The sequence below is a fragment of the Acomys russatus genome, chromosome 1 (assembly GCF_903995435.1).
Source record: "Acomys russatus chromosome 1, mAcoRus1.1, whole genome shotgun sequence".
Taxonomy (NCBI): domain Eukaryota; kingdom Metazoa; phylum Chordata; class Mammalia; order Rodentia; family Muridae; genus Acomys; species Acomys russatus.
The window spans coordinates 116,213,783-116,239,569 of NC_067137.1; the positions used below are offsets into that span (position 1 = coordinate 116,213,783).

General features: G+C 46.6%; 1 protein-coding gene across 1 annotated transcript; it reads left to right on the forward strand.

Moving 5' to 3' along the window:
• Nucleotides 1-234: 234 nt before the first annotated feature.
• Nucleotides 235-24,360, forward strand: Ccnk (cyclin K). The gene is made up of 12 exons (XM_051151184.1): nucleotides 235-380; nucleotides 4,505-4,536; nucleotides 8,933-9,180; nucleotides 9,764-9,845; nucleotides 11,418-11,549; nucleotides 16,121-16,226; nucleotides 16,777-16,834; nucleotides 17,476-17,645; nucleotides 17,981-18,276; nucleotides 18,790-18,823; nucleotides 20,867-20,941; nucleotides 23,703-24,360. Exons 3-12 carry the CDS (start codon nucleotides 8,984-8,986, stop codon nucleotides 24,326-24,328), a joined length of 1,776 nt encoding a protein of 591 aa, XP_051007141.1. The 5' UTR covers nucleotides 235-380; nucleotides 4,505-4,536; nucleotides 8,933-8,983; the 3' UTR covers nucleotides 24,329-24,360.
• The last annotated feature ends 1,427 nt before the right edge of the window (nucleotides 24,361-25,787 follow it).

Genomic DNA, 25,787 nt, shown 5'->3' on the forward strand with positions numbered 1-25,787 from the left:
GCCTCCTGGCCCAAGTTCCGTTAACAGGTTCGGTTGCTCCCGAACACCCTTTCGCCAAAGGGGCGGGGCGAATGGGAGGTGGTTTCTTCCCCCCCAACCCCCCTACTCCCCTCACCCTCCCCTCACCTCTCCCCCTACAGGCGTCAGTCCACAGAGACGCAGGGTGGGGGGAGAGGCGAAAAGAGCCTTGCTACTTTTTTTTTTTTTTAGCTTTAGTCTCTTCTAATTGGTTGACGGGCACCTGACTTTCGCCGCCCCTCCAGTCGCTTAAAACGTCACGAGACGCAGGGTGATGACGTACGTAACCCCGACCTTCCACATCCAAGATGGCTGCTGTCAGGAAGGAGAGACGTCGCTAAGGGGTTTGCCTGAGGCGAAGGGTGAGTGTCTAGCCGACTTCGGGGCAGCGCCGCCCACCTTCCGCGCACCTAGTTATCCATATAGGGTATAATTGCAGCTGTCTGGGTTCTCTGGGAGGGTCTCACTTCCCGGATGCCGCCGCCCCTCCTTCCTTTCACCCCTGCCTCTCGTTGAAATTAGCAGGCGACGCCGGGTTGGAGGCGAAGGTGCTTGGGGAGAGGGTCTGCCGCCCCGGGGTGCACCACTAAAGTCCAGAACTGGTAGCCGACCTCCTAGAAGAAGATGATTACAATTTGGGGGCTTCTAGTAGGTGAGGAAAAGGGAAGAGGCTCACACGTACATACCCTGCTGCGGACTGACCCGGTCATCTCTACTTTCTGGCGGCTTGCGGATCCCTCCGTTAATTAGGATTGAGACTTTGTAGAGTGTTCGTGACTTCTGGACCATGGAACACAAGGGTAGGGCCAGGAATGAAGAAAAGGGACTTACTCAGGAAGACTAGTTCATACCCAGACACCGTCCTCTCCTGGGTGTTTGGTTCGGCTTGTAGTTAGGGGAAATTGATCTTTAGAAATTGAGAAATACATCTATATGCTTATCTGAAAACTTTTTTGGGGGGGTTTCTTTTGTTTGTTTTGGTTTGTTTGGAGTTTTGGGTTTTTTTGTTTGTTTGTTTTGGGTTTTGGTTTTTTTGTTTGTGTGTGTGTGTGTGTTTATTTGGTTTTTGGTTTTTCGAGACAGGGTTTCTCTATGTAGCCTTGGCTGTCCTGGACTCGTTTTGTAGATCAGGATGGCCTCGAACTCACAGAGATCCACCTGCCTCTGCCTCCCAAGTGCACCACCACGCCCGGCCTCAGAAAACGTTTTAAACTGTTTAGCTTGCAGAAATATTTGGGGTTTGTTCTTAACTTTGAACTGTCAGTAAAAATGGAGCTTTCCGTAAACCATCCAATGTTTAAGATCAGTTACTACAGACTGGCTTTTTTTTTTTTTTTTTTTTAAGACAAGGTCTCCCTACATAACCCTAGCTGGTGTGCAACTCACTTGGTAAACCAGGCTGGCCTTCAGCTCAAAGAGATCCTTCTGCCTCCAGAGTGCTGGGGTTAAAGGGCATCTGCCATGAGTCTGGGCTAAAGGCTGGCTTTTATGTTTTTAAGACAAACTTGACTCTGGTGATATCTTGACTTACATTGTTTTTTAAAGAATAATTGGGCAGCATTTTGGGATTTTGGGCGTGTATTACAGTTGCACTGGTTGGATGCATTTCCTGTGCCAATAACGGGGCCTGCTTCACATCCAGACTCTTCCAGCTTGACCTTGAGAGAGTCACAAAACCCTGTAGGTTTTTGTCAGATTCTTGGACAGTTAAGTGAAAGGGGTTTGGGAATGCATGAGACACCTAGCAGGTAGCTGACACTGGTGCAACTGGTGTAAATGCTTTCCGCCTGCTACCTGCTGCACAGGGTATGGTTTTGTTTGCACGCCTGGTTTTTTTTTTTTTTTTTTTTTTTTTTTTTTTTTTAATGTATGAAGATACACACAGGGAGAGATGGGTGCTTCCTTGAATTTTTCTGGAGTTATTTCTAGGACATTCCTGATGAAGTGGCTGGTATGTGGCAGATACAGAACGTATATTTATTAAATGACCAACTATAAGAATTTACAGTTTGTGTGTGAGAGAGTTAAGTAAATAAAGTATCAAACAAAAAATGATTCCATGAAAGTTGAGAGATTTCAAGCACCAATACCTAGAGCATTATATGACACTTAGTAAACTGTATTGCTGAAGGAATTATAATAGATGGGTGATGGCCTTAGTATTGTTGGTAAACATTTTGATTCAAGCTGTTAGTGTTAGCTGGGCACACATTAATCCCAGCACTCAAGAGACAGAGGACCTCTGAGTTCAAGGCCGGTCTTGTCTACACATCGAGTTCCAGGACAACCAGCACTACATAAAGACACCCTGTCCTCAAAACACCAGAGAGCGAGAAGTTGTTGGTGTCGCCGAGACCCGTGTTTGCTAAATAATTGACGATAAGTCACTAATTACCTGCAATGAGTAGAGTTGGTTTTAGTGGTTTTCTCCTTTTGTCTTATATCCGTGTTTCCGTGTACTGTGCAAGCATATTGTTAGTTGATCGTGATATTGACATAAAATGGGTGAGCTGTGTTAGGAGATGATGCTTGACTGCAATGAGTTCACCATGTATGTAAAAAGAGTTCTCTGCCCGTGGTCTTTACGCATGGGTAAAGACAGGAGGAATTCCATTCAAAGAATGTACATTTTGAAAAAATTGTAAGCAATACCTAGTTGGGTTAAATCTAATTCATATTCTTAAAATCATATAAATTGCATAGCATTTACATTACAGAGTGATTTCAATGTTGTAACATCATTGTTCAGAGCTTTTGAGACGTCCCACAAATATAGTTAACGACGGAGGACTGCAGTAGAGGCTGGTGTATGTGTGGAATTTTCTTAGAGATCAGCTATCTCTTTGTAAGAGCTGATTTGCTGGCTATGTCTCTTAACAATTAGACATTTACAACCCAACTATCCTATACAAGAGGGAAAGAAGGTCAAAAGGAAACAAGAATAAACCTTCTGGTATCTGGGATGGATCCCCAGGTGGCTCTGGTCTGTGAGCTGGTGTCTCCTCAATCCACGTGCCTGCAGCCTCTCCTCTCCGCCTTTGTCTCTCTCTCTCTCTCCTGTGCAATGTCGATCCTCTTTGGCTCCCTCCTCCTATCGACATTCGATTAAAAACACAATAGCCCAGCCAGAGTCTGTTTCCTGAATTCTAGGGCCAGGATGGCTCTATTAAGTCTATCACAATGTCAATCTCAATGGGATGTCCGTGTTGTTTTTAAAGGTCTTCACCTGGATAAAGCTTACAATCCTTCCCACACTGATTAATCAGACTTCACAAAGAAAAAAGCTAAGTGATACAGATTACATTTTGTTGTTGTTGCTAGAGCATGGAGCTAGGGCTAGAGAGATGACTTAGCAACTGAGAGTACTTGCTGTTCTTTTGGAGCATGTCAGCTTCATTCCTGAACACCCATGACAGGAAATCCAGTACCCTCTACTGGCACCTGTATACATGTGATAGACACATAAATACATGCCAAAAACTAGGACTGGACAGAAAGCTCTGTGGATAAAGCATTTTCTATACAAGCACAAAGACCAGAGTTGAAGCCGGGCGTGGTGGCGCAGGCCTTTAATCCCAGCACTCGGGAGGCAGAGGCAGGTGTGAGTTCGAGGCCAGCCTAGGCTACAAAGCGAGTCCAGGACAGCCAAGGCTACATAGAGAAACCCTGTCTCAAAAAATTTGAAAAAAAAAAAAAAAAAACCAGAGTTGAGACCCCTAGCACCCATATAAAAAGCTGGGCCTCATGGGCCTCTCCAGTGCCAAGAGACAGATGGATCCTGCTGCATCACTGGCTGGCCAGCCCACCAAGCTGAAACTGTTCTCTGTGTTCATTGAGAAACTCTGTCTCAAAAAATAAGATTGAGGAAGATACCCTTAAGTCATCCTCTGGCCTTTACATAGGCCACACAGAAGACCACACCCACACATGCTCCACTGTAAACAGGAGGCTGCTGGACATAAGTACATTAGGTTTCATTTAGGCAAAAATCAGGTACAAGGTGTTAAATAGGATGCAATTGTGTAGTGGTAAGAACGTGCTTTCATTTTAATCCCAGGTGAAGCGGTGTGGTGCAGCTTTGCAGAAGCTGACTATGACTTGCCTTGTGCTCTAACAGGAGCATGTTTTTCCAGCTACAGATAATTTCTGTGATTGTGTGACATTTAAAGTTCTGGGAACTTTTCAGGGGGTATATAAGTGTGAGGGCCCTGAGAGGCAGGATCAGTGGTTGGTGGTCGTTTAGGGGGGGTTGGTTGTACTTTGTTGGTAGCCATGGTCAAAGAAGAAACTAAAGGAAAGAAATTCGATTCAGGGATTTTCCTAATTCCACTCTCCTCTCTATTCTTGTTTCTCTCCTGTCTGGTGTTTGGGGTTAAAACCAGGGGTGAAAAGGTGGGAAAAAGAAGAGCCCATAAAATAGCAAAGACCAGCTGCACAGTTGGATTGATTGTGTTCATATAACTAATCCAGACTTATTAATTGGCAGGTTGATGTTATCCTGAAGAAAGATCTTCAGAGGTAAGCTATGGGGCTCTGGTCTTGCCCTTACTCTGATTAATATTTGAATCACAAACAAAGTATCTAAGACCCATGGTTACCCCTGCTGGAGCAATACCTCAAAAGTTAAGACTGCATTCTGGGAGCTGGAGAGCTAGCTCAGCGGTTAAGAGCACTGGCCATCTTCCAGATGTCCCAGGTTCGATTTTTAGCACCCACATGGTGGCTCACAAATGTGTGTAACTCTAATCTCAGAGATCTGACCCTCTCTTCTGACCCCCTAGAGTACCAGGCATACACATGGTACACAGACATACATGCAGGCAAAGCACCCACACACATTAAAACAAACAAAACTTTTCTGCAGAAAGGAAGTAGTAAAAGAAAAGAAAAAAACGCATACTTCTCTTGCAGAGAATTGGGGTTTGGTTCCCAGCACCCAGGTCAGATGGTTCTCAGCCACCTGTTAATTCTAGCCTCTGGCCTCTGCTGGCACCTGCACATTCCCACACACAGACACAGACACTTACAGTCTTTCTTAAGAATTGTGCTTCTCAAGTTAATAAATGCACAGACCGTGTAGTAAAAACAAGTAGCATGCTAGGTGAATCTGAGATTTTCTTTTTCTTTGCAGTGCTAAGAGCTGAGTCTAGATCCTTGGCATACTAGACATTCTACCAATAAGCTACATCCTTACTTTGTAAAGGCAGAGAGAATAGAACCAAACTGACAAAGTGTAACTACTAAAAATGGTTCAGTTTACAGACTCTCAGCTCTATGAGATGAAGACCTGTCTTGACAAAAGTGTTCTACAATGCAGTGCTGCAGTTATAGAAACAAAATAGAGTGCAGATTGAGAAAATGCATTATCTTAGGCAAGAGTCAGCAAATCAGACCTCTATCTAATCTACTTGCTAACTCTGTGTGCTGTTTGCTGCCTCTTTGGCTCCATTAACTTCAAATTCGCTCATAAATTCTGAGACTCACAAAACAGTGGGTAGCATGGTTACTGAAAAATTTTGAACTGTGGCCTACAAAGTATCTAGACCATAGCTTCATAGCCAAAAACTGTTAACACCACCCCCCTCATCACACACACACACAGTTTGAAATTAAATTAAAAGTATACAGTAAAATAACATAAGAGACTTGAAACAATCAAAACAAAAGCCAGGTGTGGTGGCACACACCTTTAATCCCAACACTTGGGAGGCAGACAGGTGGATCTCTGAGTTGGAGGCCAGCCTGGTCTACATAGTGAGTTCCAGGACAATCAGGTCCCTTTAAGGAGACACTGTCTCGAAGAAAAGAGAAAGAAGGGGGGCAGGGGGGTTGGGGTGGAAGAAATAGGAAGAAAAAAGGAAAGGAAAAAAAAAATATTGTGTAAAGTCTGGTGGTACACACTTGGAAGGCTAAAACGGGAAGACTGGGCTACATAGCCAGCTCCAAGCCAGAAGACTATAAGGACTATGTGAATACCAGTCTTTGATGCTCACTGTTGTATAAACTGCTTTCTAAAGTCACACTAATAAATGAAGTCTAGTGAGTACCCAGTTAGGACTATTGGGGCACTGTTGATATGAAATGTGGCCGGTGACATCAAGCTACTATAGACCTGAATGAGTATGGGTTTTCACATGTGCTGTGACATTTCTCCAGCCTTATCTCCCCACTGGCTCATTTCCCAGCCCAGCTGTGCCCTCCCTATGCCTGCTACTTGTCATAGATGTGAAGCTGCTCCACGATCCTCATTCAAGGGCTACTTCCTCCCGCTTCCTTGAGCTCCTCCTCAGGGGGTGCTTCTTTTTAGTGATGACCTCTGTGGCTAGGAGAGGGGTGCGGAGAGTAGGTAGTTGTGGCTCGCACCAGTGCTGCACTTTTTCTTTTGGATGCTGTGCTTCAGTTTAAGTGGTTTATTTACAACCCGCTGCACACACGTGTGCAGGTGTTCCTTGGCTACTCAGGGGTTCCAGGCTAGTGTAAGGACTGCCCCGCCCAGGTAGTCATTGGATTGCCTCCCTGACTTATCATTGGATCTAGACTACTGCTAGGACTACTTGTTAACTCTGGCCAGCACTGACACATGTGGGTGTTTTGCTTTGTTGGCTGTGTGTTTGTGTTTCAGCCAAACTGAAAGTGTGTTGCATGGCACTTCCCCTGAAATGCTTTGGCTCTATATCCTTGCGATTACAATATAGTAAAAATGTCTTGTCCTAACAAATAATAGCAATTCTCTATTATCCTCCATACAAAGTCCATACTTTAAATTTCCCTAAATGTCCAATTTTTCTTTAATAGCTTAATAAAACAGCATTTAATCAAGGCCTATACATTGCATTTGTTTACTTGCCTCTCTCTCCTGTCATTTTGTCTTCTTATGATATTAACATTTTTAAAGAGCCCAAATCATGTTTTTAATTTTGTTTTTGTTTGATTGAGGCAGGGTCTCTGTGTAGTCCTAGAACTCACTATATAGACTAGGCTGGCCTCAAATTCACAAGAGATCCACCTCTGTCTTCTGACTGCTGGCGTTAAAGGTGTGTCGGCGTGCCCTGCCCTCAAGTCGTTTTTCTTGTCAAACACCCCCACCTTGTACCACTTAACTTGCTCCCACCACTTACTGTGAGCTGGAACTTGGGTCTAAAGGCATGGTCAGGTACAGGTGATGCCTGGAGTGCAAGGATACTACGTAGGTAGACAGGTGTGTTTATTCAGTCTTGCATCGTGTCACAAAGTACACAGCAGCAGGTTCTTAGTAGCGCTGAGTTGCAGCATTTTAAGATAAAGTTCCTTTTTAAAATAGTAGTTATTATCAGTGCTAGCAGATTGGTCTATTTTATTTATAGATTTAACAGTGTACACTTGTGTTGTTTGTTCTTTATTTTACAATCAACCTTTTCTCTTTTTGAAATTTTATTTTTATTTTATGTGTATGAGTGTTTGCCTTGATGTGTGTCTGTGCACCACATGCATGCAGTGCCCAAAGAGGCCAGAAGAGGGCTTTGGATCTCCTGGAACTGAAATTAGATAGTGTTAAGTACTGGGACTTGAATCCCGGTTTTACGGAACAACAGCTAGTGGTCTTAACTACTGAGTCATCTCTCCAGATCCTGTTTTTCTTCTTCATGTTTGTGAGTTGTCCTTGGAAATGACCCTGCTGTGAGTAATTTTGTGCACAAGTTTGCATGTATGGGCTGGTGTGTCCAGGAAGATTCCTAGCAGTGGGTCTGCTAGGTCAAAGAGCAAATGCATGTGTCTTTGTTGGATATTGCCGGCTTCCTCTCTGTGATACTTGTAGCATTTTGTACTCCAGACTGGCAACTTGGGAGGCCACTAGCTTCTCCCAGCCCTGCCAGCAGTAAATTGCTAATGTTTTGGAGTTTGCCAGTGCAGAAGGTGAGAAAGATATTTCAGGAAAATGGTTTCTGAGGTTTTCTTAGCTAAATCACTAATCAGCCCCACACTAACATGGAAATGATCCGCTCGAACAGATGTGCTCTCCAGCTGCTTAATTCTTCCTGCTGGAGCAAAGATTAGATTCCCATTAGAACAGCCAGGTGCTGGGAGCAGAATGTTCTGCCCCACCGTGTCAGCTTTCCCTCAAGAAATGCGACAAGCCCTGAAGAAAGGCCTCTGGACGTGATAGAGGGCCTCTGGCCTGAGCCTATAACAGGGTTTTTGCTCACTTGACTGCCAGCTCTACTACCTTGTTTGGAACTCTTCTGCTGCCAGGGTGAAAATGCTGCTTCTGAGCCACTTTACAAGGCGTCGACTTGTGGTGCCTGGTTTCCATTTTCTGTCAGCCTGGGACTTTTAGAGGGTCTGAGTGGGACAAAAGCAAAAGATCTAAATGAGACGCTTCCGTGTGGACCACTTTTGACCCACTCCCCACAGTTCTACAGCCACACAGGCCAGAGATTTGTGTAGGTGTGAGTTAAACCATCCTGTGGCATTCATAAGTGAAAACAAAGTAAAAGCCGGGAAATGTGACCAGTGGGTGCTAGTGGTAGAGGTGTGGGAGCATGACACGGGTGTCAGACAGGTGTAGGTTGTACTGAGGAATGGAATCTAATCCAGCAGCAGAGGCTCTACGTGAGTGGAAAAGGCAGGAAGGAAACAGAGTGAGTACTTAGTTTCCTCCAAAATTATGTTTAGCTCTAACCCTTTAGACTCAGGGTATGGGACGCTGTCCTAAGCTGCCCTTGACTCAGATTGACTGGTACTGGAGCCATTAGGATGTGTCGAACTGGCCTTTGGGGTGAGTGCCCTGAACTTCTAACTAGCGGTCAGTAGCAGTGGGGGGCAGGGGGTGAGGGGTCCTGTGTCAGCCATGTCCTGTGCTTGCAGATGACTTGTGATTGGAATTATTAGTGGTGTGGCATCTGTTACAGTTTGCATCTTTTCTTCTTCCTCTTAGGATTGCAACATTCCAGAGGCCCTTTTGGGAAAAACAAGGCTACTTCAATAAATGAAGGAGAACAAAGAAAATTCAAGCCCTTCAATCACGTCAGCAAACCTGGACCACACAAAACCATGTTGGTACTGGGATAAGAAGGACTTGGCGCATACACCCTCACAACTTGAAGGACTTGATCCAGCCACTGAGGCCCGGTACCGCCGAGAGGGTGCTCGCTTCATCTTTGATGTGGGCACACGTTTAGGGTTGTATCCTGAGTCTCTGTGGGACGTATTGTAAATAAGCTCTCTACCAGCAAGAATTAGATTAGCAGTCACACGTCTGCACTAGCACAGGTCTTTCTTAGTACCTTTGAAGTAGAAGTTGTCTAATTGGCTGTTGAGGGAATTCTTCTGTCTCTGGCTTATGATTTCAATGTGTAGACTCAGCTGTTGAACAGATGGCCACCCAGGAAGAAAGCGAACCCCATTAAGATCACAGCTCAAGCTGAGCTGGGCATTGGTGGTGATGGTGGTGCAGCAGCACACCTTTAATCCCAGCAGTCAGTAGGCAGAGGCAGGTGAATCTCTGCATTTGAGGCCAGCCTGGTGACAGACGAATTCTAGTACAGCCAGGGCTACACAGAGAAAGCCTGTCTCAGGGAAGAAAAAAAAATCGCAGCTTAAGTTTGTCAGGCCTCACTCTGAGCACTAAAATTCTGAGGCTCTATGATTCCCATCTGTTTACTTGATGGCTAATTTTGTTGATGTTGTCTGTCTTTATTGCCTTTCTGAGTTAGCTAAGAAAATAACTTGTAGCCATTCCTAGCCAAAGCCTTAACCAGAACAACAGACATTATGACACCCTGGCAACTGGAATCATTTATTTTCATCGATTCTATATGTTTCATTCCTTCAAGCAGTTCCCAAGATACGTAAGTAAACTCTGACGTGCTGCTGTTTCCACTTACTGGAGATGATCGCTACTGGGTCTTTTCATCTTATTTTCCAGAAAATGTTTTTATGTGGTACATGCTGTACATAAATAAATTCCATTTTGAATTTTGTTTTTTCTAGTTAACCTTGTTGAAATCTTTTTTGTGTGAGTCAATATGAACCACAGTCATCTTATACTTTAGCAGTTTACTTGTTTGTTTGCTTTCCCAAGGTAAACTTGCGTTTAAGTAAGGCCATAACTGAGTTGTACAGACAGGGCTATAATACTCAAGGGAAATAGTAATCATACCCAGGAAGCAGGCCATGCAAGGGGAAGAGTCCTAGAGAAAGCTGTTTCCAATGTACAGGGGCTGAGATGGGCTAGCAAAGCAGTCTAAAAGAAACAACTTGAGCGACACAGAAGGCATACAGTATGACGGCGAGTCAGTCGGGAGCTCCACTTGCTGGCTAAAAGTACATGCTGCTCTTACAGAGGACCCCATTTCAGTTCTCAGCACCTAGAACTCCAGTTTCAGGATGACTCCCTCTTCCAGCCTCCGTGGGCACTTGCATATGTGTGTTACCCCTGCAGACATGCAGACAAAATACTAATACGTGAAAAAATATCATTAAAAAAGTAAAAAAGACCTTGGGTGGGAAGGTGAACTAATGAGCTGAGGCAGGCCATGGTAAGCCTTTGATACCTGTTTTCCTTGTTGGCTTGTGAGAGTCATAAAGGAGGCACTGGCAGTGTCTAACATCCATTGCAATCGGAATTGTAAGACAAGCATGTTGTGGAGATTTGAAGGGGTCCAGAAGCAACTGGAAGGACTTTGGCTTGGCTCCTTGTGTTGTTGAAACAAAATACTTTAGACTAACTTATAGTAGAAATATAATTCCTCTAAGTCCTAGAAGTCGGAAGTTCAAAATCAAGGAGTTGACAGATGGAGGGTTTGGTAAGAGCCTGCTCTTCATAGCAAGTATGCCTTCTTGCTGTGTCCTCGGGTAGTGGGAGGGAGAAGCAGACTCCTTTCCTTCTGTCCTCTTTCAGAAGGGCAGTAGCCTTACCCTTCTGGGGATCTGTTTCAACATGTAAATTGGGGAACAGAGCAGGGTACACACATGAGATCACAGCAAGAAGGAAAGCAAGTGTGGCCTTGACAGACCAGACTTGCTGTTTGCAAAGCGGGCGCTGCCCACCTCCCAGCTGCTGTCCTCCCATCTGGAGCAGGGAGGGATTGGTCCCAGGACTTTGTTCCTTTACCTATTTTTGTTGTCTTACACAGTTGTCTTCAAAACTGTTGCGGGCCAGGGGCTCAAACCCAGGGCACCACGCACGCTAGGCAAGTGCTGTACTAATGACGTGCACGCACGCCCTGCAACCTGAAGACTAAATTTTAACTGGTTTACAAAGCCACTTATTTTTAGGGTTGTAACATGTGCTTCAGGCTCTTAAAGTGTTAGGATATTTGCAGTGAGCTGAGGATAGGACACTGGGGCCTAGCTACCTGTAAAGGTCAAAACAGTCTCATGTTGTCCCCATGGGATCTCTGTATTTATTCCTCTTTTAGGTGACAGGAGCTTGTTGTCTCTTTCTGGCTGGGAAAGTAGAAGAAACGCCAAAAAAATGTAAAGATATCATCAAAACAGCTCGTAGTTTGTTAAATGATGTCCAATTCGGACAGTTTGGAGATGACCCAAAGGTAAGAACCCTAACTTCCTGGCTTTGTTTTTGGTTTTTTCGAGACAGAGTCTCTCTGTGTAGCCTTGGCTGTCGTAGACTCACTTCGTAGACCAGGCTGGCCTCGAACTCACAGAGATCCACCTGCCTCTGCCTCCTGAGTGCTGGGATTAAAGGCATGCGCCACCACGCCTGGCACCTGGCTTTGTAAGGGGAGGAGGGCATGTGGCCTCGGCTTGCCCGAGTACTCCTGATGTGCAGGAGTGCACCCGAGAGAATGGCAGTACATGGATGGGTGCTGGCTTGTTCTGGCTTAAGAAGACTTGCTGTTGTGTTGGCTTCTCTGTTGTGTTTGTGTATGTTTATGTAAATGCCTGTGGAGGTCAGAAGACAACTTGAGGGAGCTGGTTCCCTGCACCCGTACTGGAGCTGGGCATCACATCCAGGTGGTCAGGCCCAGAAGCAAGGACCCTTTGCCTGCTGGACCACCTGACCTTGCTTCTTGAGAATGTAGAAGTTAACCATATTTGTAACAATTTTAGCTTTCTAGAGACCGATACTGGTCAAGCTCTTTAACTTGTCCTCTCCTAGCCCCTGCTAGTGTCAGCAAATGATGTTACAATAGCTACACACATTTTTATTGTATAACAGTGCCGCTTTCAGGGACCAGTGGCCATTTTCCTCTACTCCCACTCGCTAACACCTTCATAACGTTGCCATAACTTAGAATTACTTTTTCCCAGAATTTTTGTTGTTGTTTGGTTTTTCAAGACAGGGTTTCTCTGTGCCAGGTTGGCCTCAAACTCACAGAGATCCACCTGCCTCTGCCTCCCAAGTCCTGGGATTAAAGGTGTGCGCCACCACTGCATGGCTTTTTTTTTTTTTTTTTTTTTTTTTTTTTTAATTAGAACCAGAGTCTAACTGTGTATCATCTCAAACCCCTGATCTTCTAGCTAAAGCCTACCTGCCAGGTGCTGGAGTTACAGGCATGGACCACAGTGGCCAGACAAAGATTTTACTGATTTTAGATCAATTTTAGCCTCCCAGCCAAATCAAGACAATGTACCAAACATTATTATGTCCCTTTCCCCACACACACAGCCTTTCCTACTGTCAGCATCGGCCCAGACCGCAGTGTTAGTTAGAGTTGACACACCCAACTCCAGTGTTAAGGGGGGGGCTTGGTTTTATACACTATGAGATCCACTATCATGGTATGGTGCTATATGTTTGCTGGGTCCTGCAAACCCTCTGTGTTCTGCCAGCTCAGCCTGCTGTCCCTTTTAATGGCTAACAACCACTGGTTTTTTTTTTCCATTTTCTGTAATGACAAGTGGCCACTTAGATTGTCTTCTTTCGCTTTACACTTTGAGTTTAATTTTCTGTCCATTACATAGATATTTACCAAATAATCATGCTGATAACCTTTTCCTCTCCTAAGCTGTTAAGAGTATGCAAGCAGAGACTGTCTATGTCTTTCCAGCCAAAGGCATTCAAGATACTTGTTGAATAAAGGACAAATTAATGTTCTAGAAGAAACTCAAAATCCTAGTTCAAACAAGGTTAGAGAGTTGATACTTGGTGCCACTCGTGGTCATCCCCCCACCCCACCCCACCCCCCAATATATTTATTTATTGAGGTGGGGCAGGCATGTGTGGAGGCCAGTTGAACTCAGGTTGTTAGGCTTGATGGCAAGCGCCCTCACCCACCAGGCCGCCTCATAACAACTGTCTTCTCTGTTTCCAAAGCAGTGAGGTCCAGAGTGCTCATCTGTACATTGTGGCTATGACTAACCCTAATGCTTGTAAGGGTTGTCACTGTGGGTCATTCTGACCCTGAATTTAATTATGCTTTTAATAAATGTTTGAATCTACTCAAAACTTACAACTAACAAAAATCAGAAATGCAATTTTATTTTTTAAAGAATGTGCCCGTGAAGACTGTTTCCCATGTCCATGGATCTGATCTCTACAGGGCAGTGAGCTCTTACGTCTTTGATTTGTCTATCCATGGTCATCCTGTGCTTCAGTGCTTCAGCCAAGCCTTGGCCACAGAGCAAGCGATCCTTGTAGCTGACATGGGTTAGGGTAAGATGTCACACAGTTCTGAGACCACATGGGGCAAAAGGTACATGATAGCAGCTAGTGTGTGCTGTTCTGGGGTGCCTTGGAGGAGCGCCCCGCCTCCGTTACCTTCAGCACCACAAACAGGAAAAGGAGAACTGAGTAAGCAGTGCTGCCTCCTTGTGTCTGTCATGCACCATCTCCCAGAGCTGATGTGGGAGCTAAGAGGCAAAGAGAAGTACCCATTTCAGAGTACAAAGATGTCATGTCAGACATTTTCCCTGGGCAGAGTTGAAGTGATTGTTTTGGTGGTTTAAGTATTTAAGAAAGTAAAGTGGTGAGCTGGGGGACTTCCTATACTAGCTTTGCTTTAACTGGTTTTCCCGGCAGTACTAACTTAAAATATTCAGTAGTATGCTTGTTTCAACCCCTACCTTAAGCACTGGACATAAAACACTTTGCAAAGCAGTGTTGTCTTCACTGTAGTAGATTTTTACAATGGTCTGGCAGGATAGATTTCAATCCCATAATCGTTTACCTGATCATGATTTGTGGTACATGCTATAAAAGATCATTTCAAGATGCTGTGAGAGCAAGCCACCCAGAGGCACAGGCAAGCAGTGGCTGAGGAGAGCGTCTCTAAAGAATTGTGTTTAAGAGAAACCGGCAATTACCTCATCGATTGAGTTTCTGAAACACACAGGGAGAGTGACATGAGGCTGTCTTTGTTATCCTAAAGGGCCACAACCTGGAAGCCTTTGGCATTCTTGGTAAAGATGATTTCTACGTTTAGAAGAACTGTTGATGCCACTGGAAAACAAGTGTTGATGACACTAATAGGCAGGAAAAGGAGGTTTTAGTACAGCGTATAAGTTCTAAAGTATTAGGAAGCTTTCAGGAGAGAACACTGGGAAACTAGGGTAGAAATGTCAGACTTGCCGTGTGATGGAGAATGCATTCTACAACACAGTGCTCCAGGGTGAGAACCAGCCACCCTGTCTTCTCCACAGAGTACCTGTGTTCATGCAGTAGTTGGGGACGGCAGATGTTTCAGCCTAACACGCCTCCTCTCTAATCCCACAGCATCTGTAAGTGCTAGGCGTCATCAGCTGTCTGGTGGTCCACTTCAGGAAGTGCCTGTTTAGAGATAACAGGAAGAGTAGAGAATCTATGTATAACAGTAAGACTCTTTAAGAATAAGTCTTACAGAAAGCCGAACACCTGAAACTGTTCAAAGCTGAAAATATTTCGGCAGGATATTCCATAAAGTTGGGAATGTCTCCATTTCCCAAGTCACTGTAAACTCAGTGAGTGAGGTGTGCATGGCAAGAGATGCGCAGAGCCTGCATTTGGAAAGCAGGGGTGATTCCTGGACCGCTCACTCCCCTGGATCGCGATGCAGCAGGATCAAGAGCTTGGTGAACAAAGGAAAGGGCTTTACGTCCCTACGACTTGAGGTGGCGTTTCCGGGAGAATGATGACCAGTCAGCATATTTTAGGGCTGAGTGAGGCTTGGTAATGATAGAGCCTGTGTGCACAGTGCAGCCCGGTGTCAGCAGCCAATGGAGGGTCCTAGGGGATTGCTTGCTTGCTTGCTTGCTTGCTTGCTTGCTTGCTTGTTTGTTTGTTTGTTCGAGGCAGGGTTTCTTTGTGTAGCCTTGGCTGTCCTGGACTTGCTTTGTAGACTAGGCTGGCCTTGAACTCAGATCAGTCTGCCTGCCTCTGCCTCCCAAGTGCTGGGATTAAAGGCGGGCGCCATCCCACCTGGCTGGGGATCACATTTCTTTTTTGTTTTTGTTTTTGTTTTTGTTTTTGTTTTTGGAGACTGGATTTCTCTGTGTAGCCTTGGCTGTCCTGGACTCACTTTGTAGACCAGGCTGGCCTCAAACTTACAGCGATCTGCCTGCCTCTGCCTCCCGAGTGCTGCCACTCCTGACTTGGGATCACATTTTTTAATGATCTGTGAATAAAAGGTCGAGCTGTCAGAGTGGATCACACCTACAATGGGAGACTGACGGAGGAGATCACTGAGTTTGAGGCCAGCCGGAGCTACAAAGTGAGTTCCAGGGCAGCTTGAGCTGGAGTGACGCCCTGCCTCAAAAATTCTAAACTAAAGTGGAGCCATTGAGATGGCTCAGTGGGTAACAGTGCTTACTGTGCAAACCTAGGGACCTAAATCAACCCTCAAAATCTGCATAAAGATGGGTAGAGAGAACCAGGGTCACATGGTTGTTCTCTGACCATCAAACATCCACCACATGTGCACATACATATACGTAAGTTTAAAAAACCAAAATTTAAAGGTCTGGTTTTAAGGGTGGCTTGTATGTTTGCCATAATAATGCCTCTGAAGGCTTTTGCTCTTTTTTCTTTTAGGTTGTCTCTTTACTAGTTTGTCCACCTATTTAAGTGTTTTAGATTTTCACTGTGTGCCATGTTAAAAGGCTGAGTGGAGGTAGGAAGGAGCAGTTAACATATGCTAAAATAGAACTGTGGCTGTACCAACTCTTCCACCGTTTGCTGTCATAGGAAGAAGTCATGGTGCTGGAGAGGATCTTACTGCAGACCATAAAGTTTGATTTACAAGTGGAGCATCCATACCAGTTCCTGCTCAAATACGCAAAGCAGCTCAAAGGTGAGGGGGAGGGGCTTGTGCTGCTGGGGATGGAACCCAGGACGTCTGCATGTGGTGGGCAAGTCCTCCACCTTTCAACCACATCCCCAGTTGTTTGTATAAAAGTTTTCCTTCTGACATCAAATCTTTTTTATTTGACTATACAAGGATTATGTTTCTCAAAAGAAAAAAAAGCAGAAAATTCTGTGTATAATGTACCCGGGCCGTAGCTCACTTAGACAGTGCAGTAATAGAGCTGTTAATGCTTTTCCTTTATGCAGAAACAGGTTCTGTCATCCTGTTGCCAAGTGACAGGAGACAGGGAAATGAGTCAGAATTTAAAATAGACTAATAAAATTAGCCTTGGAGCGACATTTCCCATAAATGGTGGCTCAGCGCAGGTCATGTAGAGAATGCCAAGAGGTAGGATGTGAACCATGTCTTTTGTCACCATTTTCTATACAAAACTCTTTGCTGTGCTGACACACAATAGATTTTAAGTAACTATTTGTCACTTCCTGTGAATTATTTTTTCTATTACTAATTTACCTTTTCCCCCCTCCATTTCTAGGTGATAAAAACAAAATTCAGAAGTTGGTTCAAATGGCGTGGACATTTGTAAATGACAGGTATGTGTGTTCAGATGTTGGCTGAATTCATGTTTGAGAAGATGCAGAGGTATACGGGCCATTTAGCCCACATAGAGGAAGGTACCCTGCCCAGAGCTGACCAGGTCAGCCGCTTCTCCACACAGGTTCCTTTCGCCCTGTTGCAGTGGTGTGATGTGAGGGAGATGAAGAGTGTAATGGAGTGGCCACTGGACTGCTTCCAGCCTGTTTGACTTCTAGTGATGACCTCAGAGCTTTAAATGTTCCTAGCGAGCCAGTGACTGGGGTTGCTGGCAGTTGCACTCAGTAGCCTGCAGAGAAGCATCTGGAATCTGACTTACAGACTGTTTGAGCAACCATGAGAGTTCATTTGCAGACAGTGTACTGTCTGGGTTCTCAGCAGCTAGAAAGCCGACACGGCCTGCTCTCATCTGTCACAGTGTGCAGCAGTTCCTATCTTTAAAAAGCACAGTGGTAACCATGGTTTACCGTAGCTCACTTGGGCACTTAAAGACTTGCTTTTCTAATGTGTAATGCTTTTGTCTCTTGTAGATAATTAAGCAAACTGACTAGTTGCTAAATATGACATCTAATTTCTGTGTGTTGTTTTGAATGTTACCTATCACAGTGCAAATGATTATTTTCTTTCCCTGTTGATCCAGTCTCTGCACCACCCTGTCACTGCAGTGGGAACCAGAGATCATAGCTGTCGCAGTAATGTATCTCGCGGGACGTTTATGCAAATTTGAAATACAGGAGTGGACCTCCAAGCCCATGTACAGGAGATGGTGGGAACAGTTTGTTCAAGATGTCCCTGTTGACGTTCTGGAAGGTACCTAGCATGCAGAGCTTCCTTCTAGGAATGTTGATGTTTAGTTGATTCTTCCCTGTAGGCCCAAGTCCTGAAAGTAGACTTTCCCAAGTCAGTAGCTTCGTGGTTTTTCAATAGCATCTTTAGGTTAGCTAATGATTTTTCTTTGTCCGTGCACAGAGCTTAATGAGGTAAAAATAGAGCCCGGTTTTGTGCACAGCAAAGACCAGGCGATTTCAAGATGTAATTGCTGCTTATTCTTTTAAGAATCAGAGGTGATTTTTTTTTTTTCTTCACTAGGTAAAATTTGGCTTAAAATGTTGATTTGTGATAAATGTAATGTTGCTCTCATTTAGACATCTGCCACCAAATCCTGGATCTTTACTCACAAGGGAAACAACAGATGCCTCATCACACTCCTCATCAGCTGCAGCAGCCCCCATCTCTTCAGCCTACACCACCACAAGTGCCACAGGTGCCACAGTCACAACCATCTCAAGGCTCAGAAGCGGCCCAGCCTCAGCAGAAAGACTCACAGCAGTCAGCGCAGCAGCAGCAGCAGCAGCAGCAGCAGCAACAACAACAACAGGCACAGCAACCCAAGAAACCATCCCCTCAGCCCAGCCCTCCCCGACAGGCCAAGCGTGCTGTGGTGAGTGGGCTCGCAGCTGGCAGCATCACACTTTGCTGCTAGTCCCATTTTTAAAGGGTACCATGAACACCCAAAGTAAGAGGTGAGCCACCAAAATTTAGTCAAGACTGTCCATCCAGGAGCCTGGAAGTTAATGGCCTCCGAGAGCTGGGAGGACACTGCCCTTCTGTTGCAGCCTCCCTGCTTCTCCTACCCCAGTGGCCTCTGGAACTCGCTGGGACCTTGTTCTCATGTGTGGTGTGGAGTATTGATAAGGGTTGCTGGTGGTGGAGCATCATCTCCCCCATGGCAACAATCTGACCAGGGGAGGAATTCTTGTGCTCCAGAGCTCACACCAGAAGCCCCCAGGCATCACATGCACAGAGGGCCCAAAGGCCCCATGGGGATGGGAGGGGACAGAAATGACCTTCTAGGTGCTGTACTGTGCCCTGCAAGTTATGTTCTGCCGCTGCTACTGTCTTCTTTACCACCCAAACCAGGCTCAGTTCACAGTTGAGCTTCCTTTCTTAACAGGTAGTTTCTCCCAAGGAAGAGAACAAAGCCTCAGGTAAGCAGCCTTTAGTCTCTGCCAACCTTCAGATGTAGAGCCATAGAACCTGTGACTACCTTTGTCTTCCGGCAAGAGTGCTGTCATCTCTGCTCATCAGCAGACTGGGTGTTTTTAGACTGTACTTTGATAAAAGGTGTCAGTAAGTGGAGCCGTGGCTGGCAGTAAAAATATGTGCTTAGAAATCCATATGACAGTATAGTCGTGAGTGAGTGACTTTTGCAGGGTACGGATGAATTAAGTTCATCATAGAAGACAAGAATGAGGAGAACCTGTGGGCAGCCAGAGGGCACAGGGCGCTGTGCTCATCCTAGCTGCTTGAGAAGGCTGGGACACTTTTTAATGCTTGTAGGGTTTTGTTTTTTCACAAGTTACTTAATACGCTTTAGTGTTGGGAAGAAGCAGAAAGCAGAAGTTGAAGGATTCCAGAACAGGAAATGAGAACCCTTTGCCTGTGCCAGTCTTCCTGCACTCCCAACAGTCACCGTGCATCCATCTTCACTTGTTTCTGTTGTTGTGTGGTTGTTGGGGGCTGCTGAAGGCTTTCATGCAAGCCAGTGGCAAGATGAGCTCATTTGCGGTCAGGTTCCTGACAGCATTAGTAGAATAATGAGTAGGATAAATGGTTAGCTGTGGAAAGGTACTACACACACCTTGGCAGTGGCCATCAGGACCGAAAAGGGGCATCTGGGATGCACTGTTGATGTGGGAGCCCCACATGGTATACCGCGTGTCACACAGCCACTAAGGCCAGGCCAGCCCTTTCTGTCTTCCTAGAGACGGTCAGCACAAAATCACCAGATCACCAAGGCTTTTGTTTGTTACTTCCGGTTTTGTTTTTTGTTGTTTTGTTTTGAAACGGGGTCTCACTAGGTAGCTCTAACTGCCCTGGAACTCATTATGTAGACCAGGCTGGCCTAGATCTCACAGAGGTCCGCCTGCCTCTGCCTCCAGGTGAAGTGATACTTCAAGGCTGTGTAAAAAAGGGCATAAGAGTTATGTTAAATGAAGTGACATAGCCTATACTTTTTCAATTGGAAAAGTATGTGGCTTTCCCTCAGCTTGGGTGGGATGGGGACATCAAGAAAGGCACTGACTAAAGGGTCCAGGGATGCAGTGTAGAGTCAGGGCTGTGGTTCTAGAGAAGAGGTGGGGCCTAGAAATTTAGTTATTTGTGCAAGCTGAGCCTGTTATCCCAGCCCTCTGCAAGTGGAGGCTGGAGGGCCCTGAGCTCCTCCACTGCATGGTGATACCATGTCTAAAGCCAAGGAAAGGGTGGGAGATACACCTGTTCCACAGGCATGGTCCCCGGGCTGAGGAAGGAGAGGATGGGGTGAACGGCTATCTGGGCCAGAGTCCAGCCAGTGTTGGAGACCTAAAACCATGAGAAAGTGGTCAGCAGTGTGGGAAAGAGACCAGAAGAGGAGCCAGAGCCAAGCTGCTCTGAAGTTCTAGGACAGAAGCCCCACAGAAACAAACAAGAGATGGAGCTCAAGGTCAGCCATGAGCTTCGTGCCTGCTAGTTCTAGTGAGTTGGCACCACCGTGGGGACTGGTGGTGCTATAGTGCTAAGGCTGTGCTGCTGTCTCCACCTGGATTAGTGTTGTCCGCCCTGCATCTTCCCCCTCCATCCCTCATGTGCCTCTAGATCTCCTCTATCCACAGTTAATGCACGCACTGCTAACACTGCCAGCTGGAAATCCATATTTGAGAGTGGGATGTAGACGTGAAGGATTGTCTTATAAGCACCCAGGGAGCTGGTGACATGACTCTGCTGTGCAGGGCTTGTCTGTATTCTGAACCCTCGATGCCCAATCAGGTTGTTGAAGGACTTGTGACAGAGTGGCCAATGCTGACAGACAGCAGACAGCTGGCTTTGTCTGTGGAGGTGTCTGCACAGGATTAGTGGTTCACGGTAGTTCTGCCGCTCCTCCTGCTCCTGGGAGGCCTTGCTCGTGCCTATTTTCTCCAAACAACTCTCTGCTGTGTGGTTTAGTTGCATGAGAGTGTGAGGAGCCTTTTTAATCCAATTTTCCTTTTTAGAACCACCACCACCACCTAAAATTCCCAAACTTGAGGCTACTCACCCACCATTGCCTCCAGCGCACCCGCCTCCAGGTATGAGCCTGCTGACACCACTTCCCCAGTGCCTTTGGGACCATCTTGGAGGGTCCATCTGGATGGTCCTACAAAGCTAGCTGTGCAAGCAACCTTAAAAACTGCTAGGTTCACCAGCTAGGTACTAGGTATTTGTAGTTGTGAACACTCTGACCAGCTACACCTAGAAACACTTGACTACATGAGGTAAGTGAATTTTAGAGAAAATGCTAAGAGCTGAGAACCGTTCGTTTATCCAGATCTGGACAGAGTTGCTCTTAGGCTGCAGCCTCTCCCCTGCTTCATGTTGCAGAAAGTCTTTATGGTGTGTTGTGAAGAGTGAGCAATTGTTCAGAGTCACTGGAGCGTAACAAAGTGTATAGAGTTCTCAGCAGTGCATGGGGCTGGGAGGCTTCCCAGATAGCTTTCTTTACCTGTACTCCTTTTCAGAAACTGGCGCAGGAGAGCTGGTGTACTCAGGGGCTTTGTGCCTCTGACAGGTGGTTGGTGTGCCTGACTGGCCCCAGCTGTGGAGCTCATGTCTGTAGCAAACAGCTATCAAGGAGCTTTCTCTGTCCACATGCAATCAGAGGCTCAAGTGCTGTGAGAGTAGAGGAAATGTGTTTTAGGTGGAACACAACCCCTTCCTGTTTTAGAAGGCACAGCATCTCAGTGTGGTCCGCAGCGCTGTGCTTAGCTTGGGTGGGATGTGGCACATGTCGGGAGCCCAAGGCAGTCAGTAAGTTGTTCCTGTTTATACTTATGGTGAGCAGCAGCCACTATAGATACGTCAGGTCCTACAGAGCACAGGAATTTCTGCTCAGGTGGCTGCAGACAGCCTAGGACATAACAGTGCCTAGGAGCCAGATCAGCTCCAGAAAGGCCTGGTTGGAGAAAGTGTTGCCCAACAACCATTGCTTTTCTGTAAGGAGATGTGGCAGCAAAGACAGATGAGTGACCTAGGCTATACAGGTGTTCCCTCAGACAGGGTCCCTAAGCTTCTGTAGTAGCTGCCTTGTAGGATTGGAGGAAGAGTCAGTGGTAGAAAGAGACAGAGCTCTATGACCCGAAGAAATGCTAAAGTCAACAACCAGGCTTAGGAGACATTTGGGGGCCTTGTGTGGCAGCAGCGGGCACAGCTGAAACCTCTGCCCTAGCATAGATCAGGGTCAGATACTCTGGGGATTGGGCAAGACAGAGCTAAAGATTGCAGTAGACGGTTTATTTTTTTCATTTTGGGGATTTTGTTTTGTTTTGCTTTTTGTTTTTGCTTTTTTTGTTTTTTTTTTTTTAAGATTGCATCTTGCTGTGGAGCCCAGGCTAGTCTTGAATCAAAGTCCTTCTATGTCAGTTTCCCATATTCTTGGGATTAAGGTGGGCACCACCTACATGTGACCCAGGGGTCATATTCTTAAAGCTGGATAAACACGTTCACAACCCAGGTGATCAGGGAGCAACACCAGAGGAATTCAGGGGCTATGCCTTCGTGCACACATCTCACTTAGCTTCTGGAACCAAAGAGCATTTGCCAGACTTCAAGCAGATTCTCTGCAGGGGCTTCTGAGGGAGGAAGGTGACTGCTGACCATCCCAGTCTAGGCCCTCCGATAGCTGTGCCAAGCCAAAACTGTGTTTGCCTTCAACTTGGTGAGAACAGGGAACAGCAGGTGCCAGTTTTAAAGCCGTGTGAAAAGCAGTGGTGTGGCTGTGCCCTAGTGCTTGGGCAGAAACCTTTACCACTATCCCATGCCCACCTGGCCAGTGAGGAGCCAGCAGCCACCTTTTCACACAGGGCTCCTTGGGGAGCAGGAAATGTTTTCCATGGCCTCCCTCACTTCCCTTCAGGGGGCATCTGTAAGCAGTAGGCTTGCTTCTGTGATTGGTGCTCCTCCTGAGAAGCCTTGTGAAGGGACATTTTATTTTACATGTATGGGTGCTTTGCTCACATGTGTGTCTGTGCAGCACATACATGCCTGGTCCCCATAGGGGTTAGAAGAGGGCACCTGGAGAGATGTGATCTGATGCCCTCTTCTGGCCTGCAGGTGTATATGCAGATAGAGCACTCATATACATAACAATAAATTTTTTTTAAAGAGAAGGTGGCATTGGACTCCCTGGAACTAGAGACACAGGCATGAGCTGCTGTGTATAGCTGAGTCCTCTGCAAGAGCAACAAGTGCTCTCAACCCCTAAGCCAGTTTTCTGCCCAGGACACAATTTTTGAGTGTGTGTGTGTGTGTGTGTGTGTGTGTGTGTGTGTGTGTGTGTGTGTGTGTGTGTGTGTGTTAGTAGTAGTAGTAGTAGTGGTGGTGATGGGGTGTGATGCCTGGTATCATTTTCCAACGGTCCAACCATGGCTCTGGGATCACAAGCCAAAGCCTACTGTGAGGTGTTGGGGAGTAAAACCTATAGCTGTGAGCTGCTCTGCAGATCTCAGGAGTGCTGCTGCTCCATTCATGTGCCCATCCTTTGGATCTGAAGTGTAGTGGGCTTGAGTCATTCCCCCAGAGTCATCGGGGAAGGTGTAGAAGGTCTGTAGGATGGGGCAGGACCTAATGGCCTCTAGACTTGGTGGGCCACAAGGTGATAGCCACTCCTCAGTCCTCTGTAACAAGGCCTTGGAGGATAGCAGCATGTCACCCGGTGCCCTGAAGAGTTACGCGGCCAGGGCGTCCCTAAAAGCTGCTTGGCCCTTTTGGCACCAGGGCTTCCTACTCCAAAACAGTCGGGGCAGTAGCTACATCATTCATCTGGCTAAGCACTGACACATTTCTCTTCTACAGACCGGAAGCCTCCCCTCGCTCCTGCCTTAAGTGAGGCTGAAGCAACTGGTCCTGTGGAAGCAAGTGACCTCCCCAAAGTCCAGATTCCTCCTCCAGCACACCCAGCCCCTGTGCACCAGCCCCCACCATTGCCACATCGGCCTCCACCCCCGCCACCCTCCAGCTACATAACTGGGATGTCTACCACCAGCTCCTACATGTCAGGAGAGGGCTACCAGAGCCTTCAGTCCATGATGAAGACAGAAGGTCCCTCCTATGGTGCCCTGCCTCCAGCCTATGGCCCACCTGCTCACCTTCCCTACCACCCCCATGTTTACCCCCCCAACCCACCTCCACCTCCTGTTCCTCCACCCCCAGCTTCCTTTCCCCCACCCACCATTCCCCCCCCTACCCCAGGATACCCTCCACCACCTCCTACCTACAACCCCAATTTCCCACCCCCACCCCCACGCCTGCCCCCAACTCATGCAGTCCCTCCTCACCCTCCTCCAGGCTTGGGTTTGCCACCAGCCAGCTACCCACCTCCAGCTGTTCCCCCTGGAGGGCAGCCCCCTGTCCCCCCACCTATCCCCCCACCTGGAATGCCGCCTGTGGGGGGCCTAGGGCGGGCAGCCTGGATGAGATAACGTGACGCCTTTTCTCTCTCTCTCTCTTTTTTTTTTTCCAAACAAGAGTTTTCCAACCAACTTGAAGAGTAAATTGAGTGGGTAGCAGCAGGGTACCTTGTGTATGTTAGACAGTTACGGTGTGGGAGGGCTGGGCCCTGGGATGAAAACAGTGTGCCCTGGCCAGTGCCTGTTGTGGTGTGACCACATCCGTCTCAGCTGCCGACTGTGTCCTGCACTGGGTTACTTTATACTAGTGAGGATGTGAAGTAGCCACATTGGCTCACTAAATGGCTTCAGGGAGGAGTGACTGACCCTCTAGAAATCAGTGCCTATTTTTCCTGGGAACTCAACTTTTGGTAGCTGTGTCCTCCTGTCTGCAATGGAGCTGTTCTCCTTCCATTCAGTGGCTTCTCTCTGTGGTCCCTAGTAGGTGAGGCGAGCCCCCACTTAGCTTGTAACTCTGTGTCCTCTATCGGCATCTGGAGGAGGCTGCCTTGCTTGATGGCTGTCTCCTTCCCTCCAGGGAGAAAGGAGGTGTGTACTTGGAAAATAATGTATGTTTACATCTCTTTGCAAAGTCTTGTATATAGAGATATATTTTTTAAGCGTGAATGTAACAACATACTGTGAATTCCATCTTGGTTACAAATAAGAATCCTTCAGTCAGTTATCCAAATAAAATCTGTTCTGAAACTACCCTGTTTGTCTGTGTGTGACCTAAGTAAAGGACATGCAGACCACTGCCTCCTCCCACTGGACGCCAGGCACTGCCTTCCAGCTCCCAGAGCACCTCTCTGCCTCTGACGATCTGCCTCATGTCCTGTGTCTCCTTTGGAGGAACCAGTGTTCTGGGATACACAGGCTTCTAGAAGGATCAGGCTTGGAAACCCTCCCATTCCTGGTCTGGGAGCAGCCGTGAGTGGTCTTCACTGTCTGTCCAGTGTGAGGCCAGCTGCCTCTCCGACCAGCCGTCCATCAGCTCACAGCAGAGAAAAGCACCATAACACCCAGCCCAGAGGCTCACAAAGAGGCCTTTATTATCTAGTTCAAAGTAGACACTGTCACAATCTTATTTGTTACTCCTTTTACTAAAATAGTTCAAATCAATGCTTTTACCACACTATCAAAAGTTCTATTTCTTTTTCCTCTCTCCACAAATCAAAGTGGTTCAACAGAAGGTAGAAACGGCTGAAGTGCACAGGCTCCAGCACTACACAGCCAGGGCAGGAGGGAACAGCTGCAGGTCTCACCACCAACTCCAATTAGAAGAGTGGCCCAGGGCAGGAACCAGGCGTTCCAGCCCCTCCCCAAAGCAGCACACTTTCCCCACAGTATGAAAATATACACCTCTGCCACTCTGCAGCCATGCATTTAGTTTGTTTCTTTAAAAAGAAAGAAAAAAAAGAAAAATCAGTAGTATGTATCACTTCCTCTCAAGTTTCAAGAAAGAAAAATGAAAGGTCACTTTGTCTTTAAA

What these genes read in the sequence shown, in the direction of transcription:
- Ccnk (XM_051151184.1), top strand. Translation starts at nt 8,984, where the DNA reads ATGAAGGAGAACAAAGAAAATTCAAGCCCTTCAATCACGTCAGCAAAC. An exon ending in CCCTGTTGACGTTCTGGAAG is followed by an intron (nt 17,646 to 17,980) that starts GTACCTAGCATG and finishes GCTCTCATTTAG; the next exon opens with ACATCTGCCACCAAATCCTG. An exon ending in TCCAGCGCACCCGCCTCCAG is followed by an intron (nt 20,942 to 23,702) that starts GTATGAGCCTGC and finishes TCTCTTCTACAG; the next exon opens with ACCGGAAGCCTCCCCTCGCT.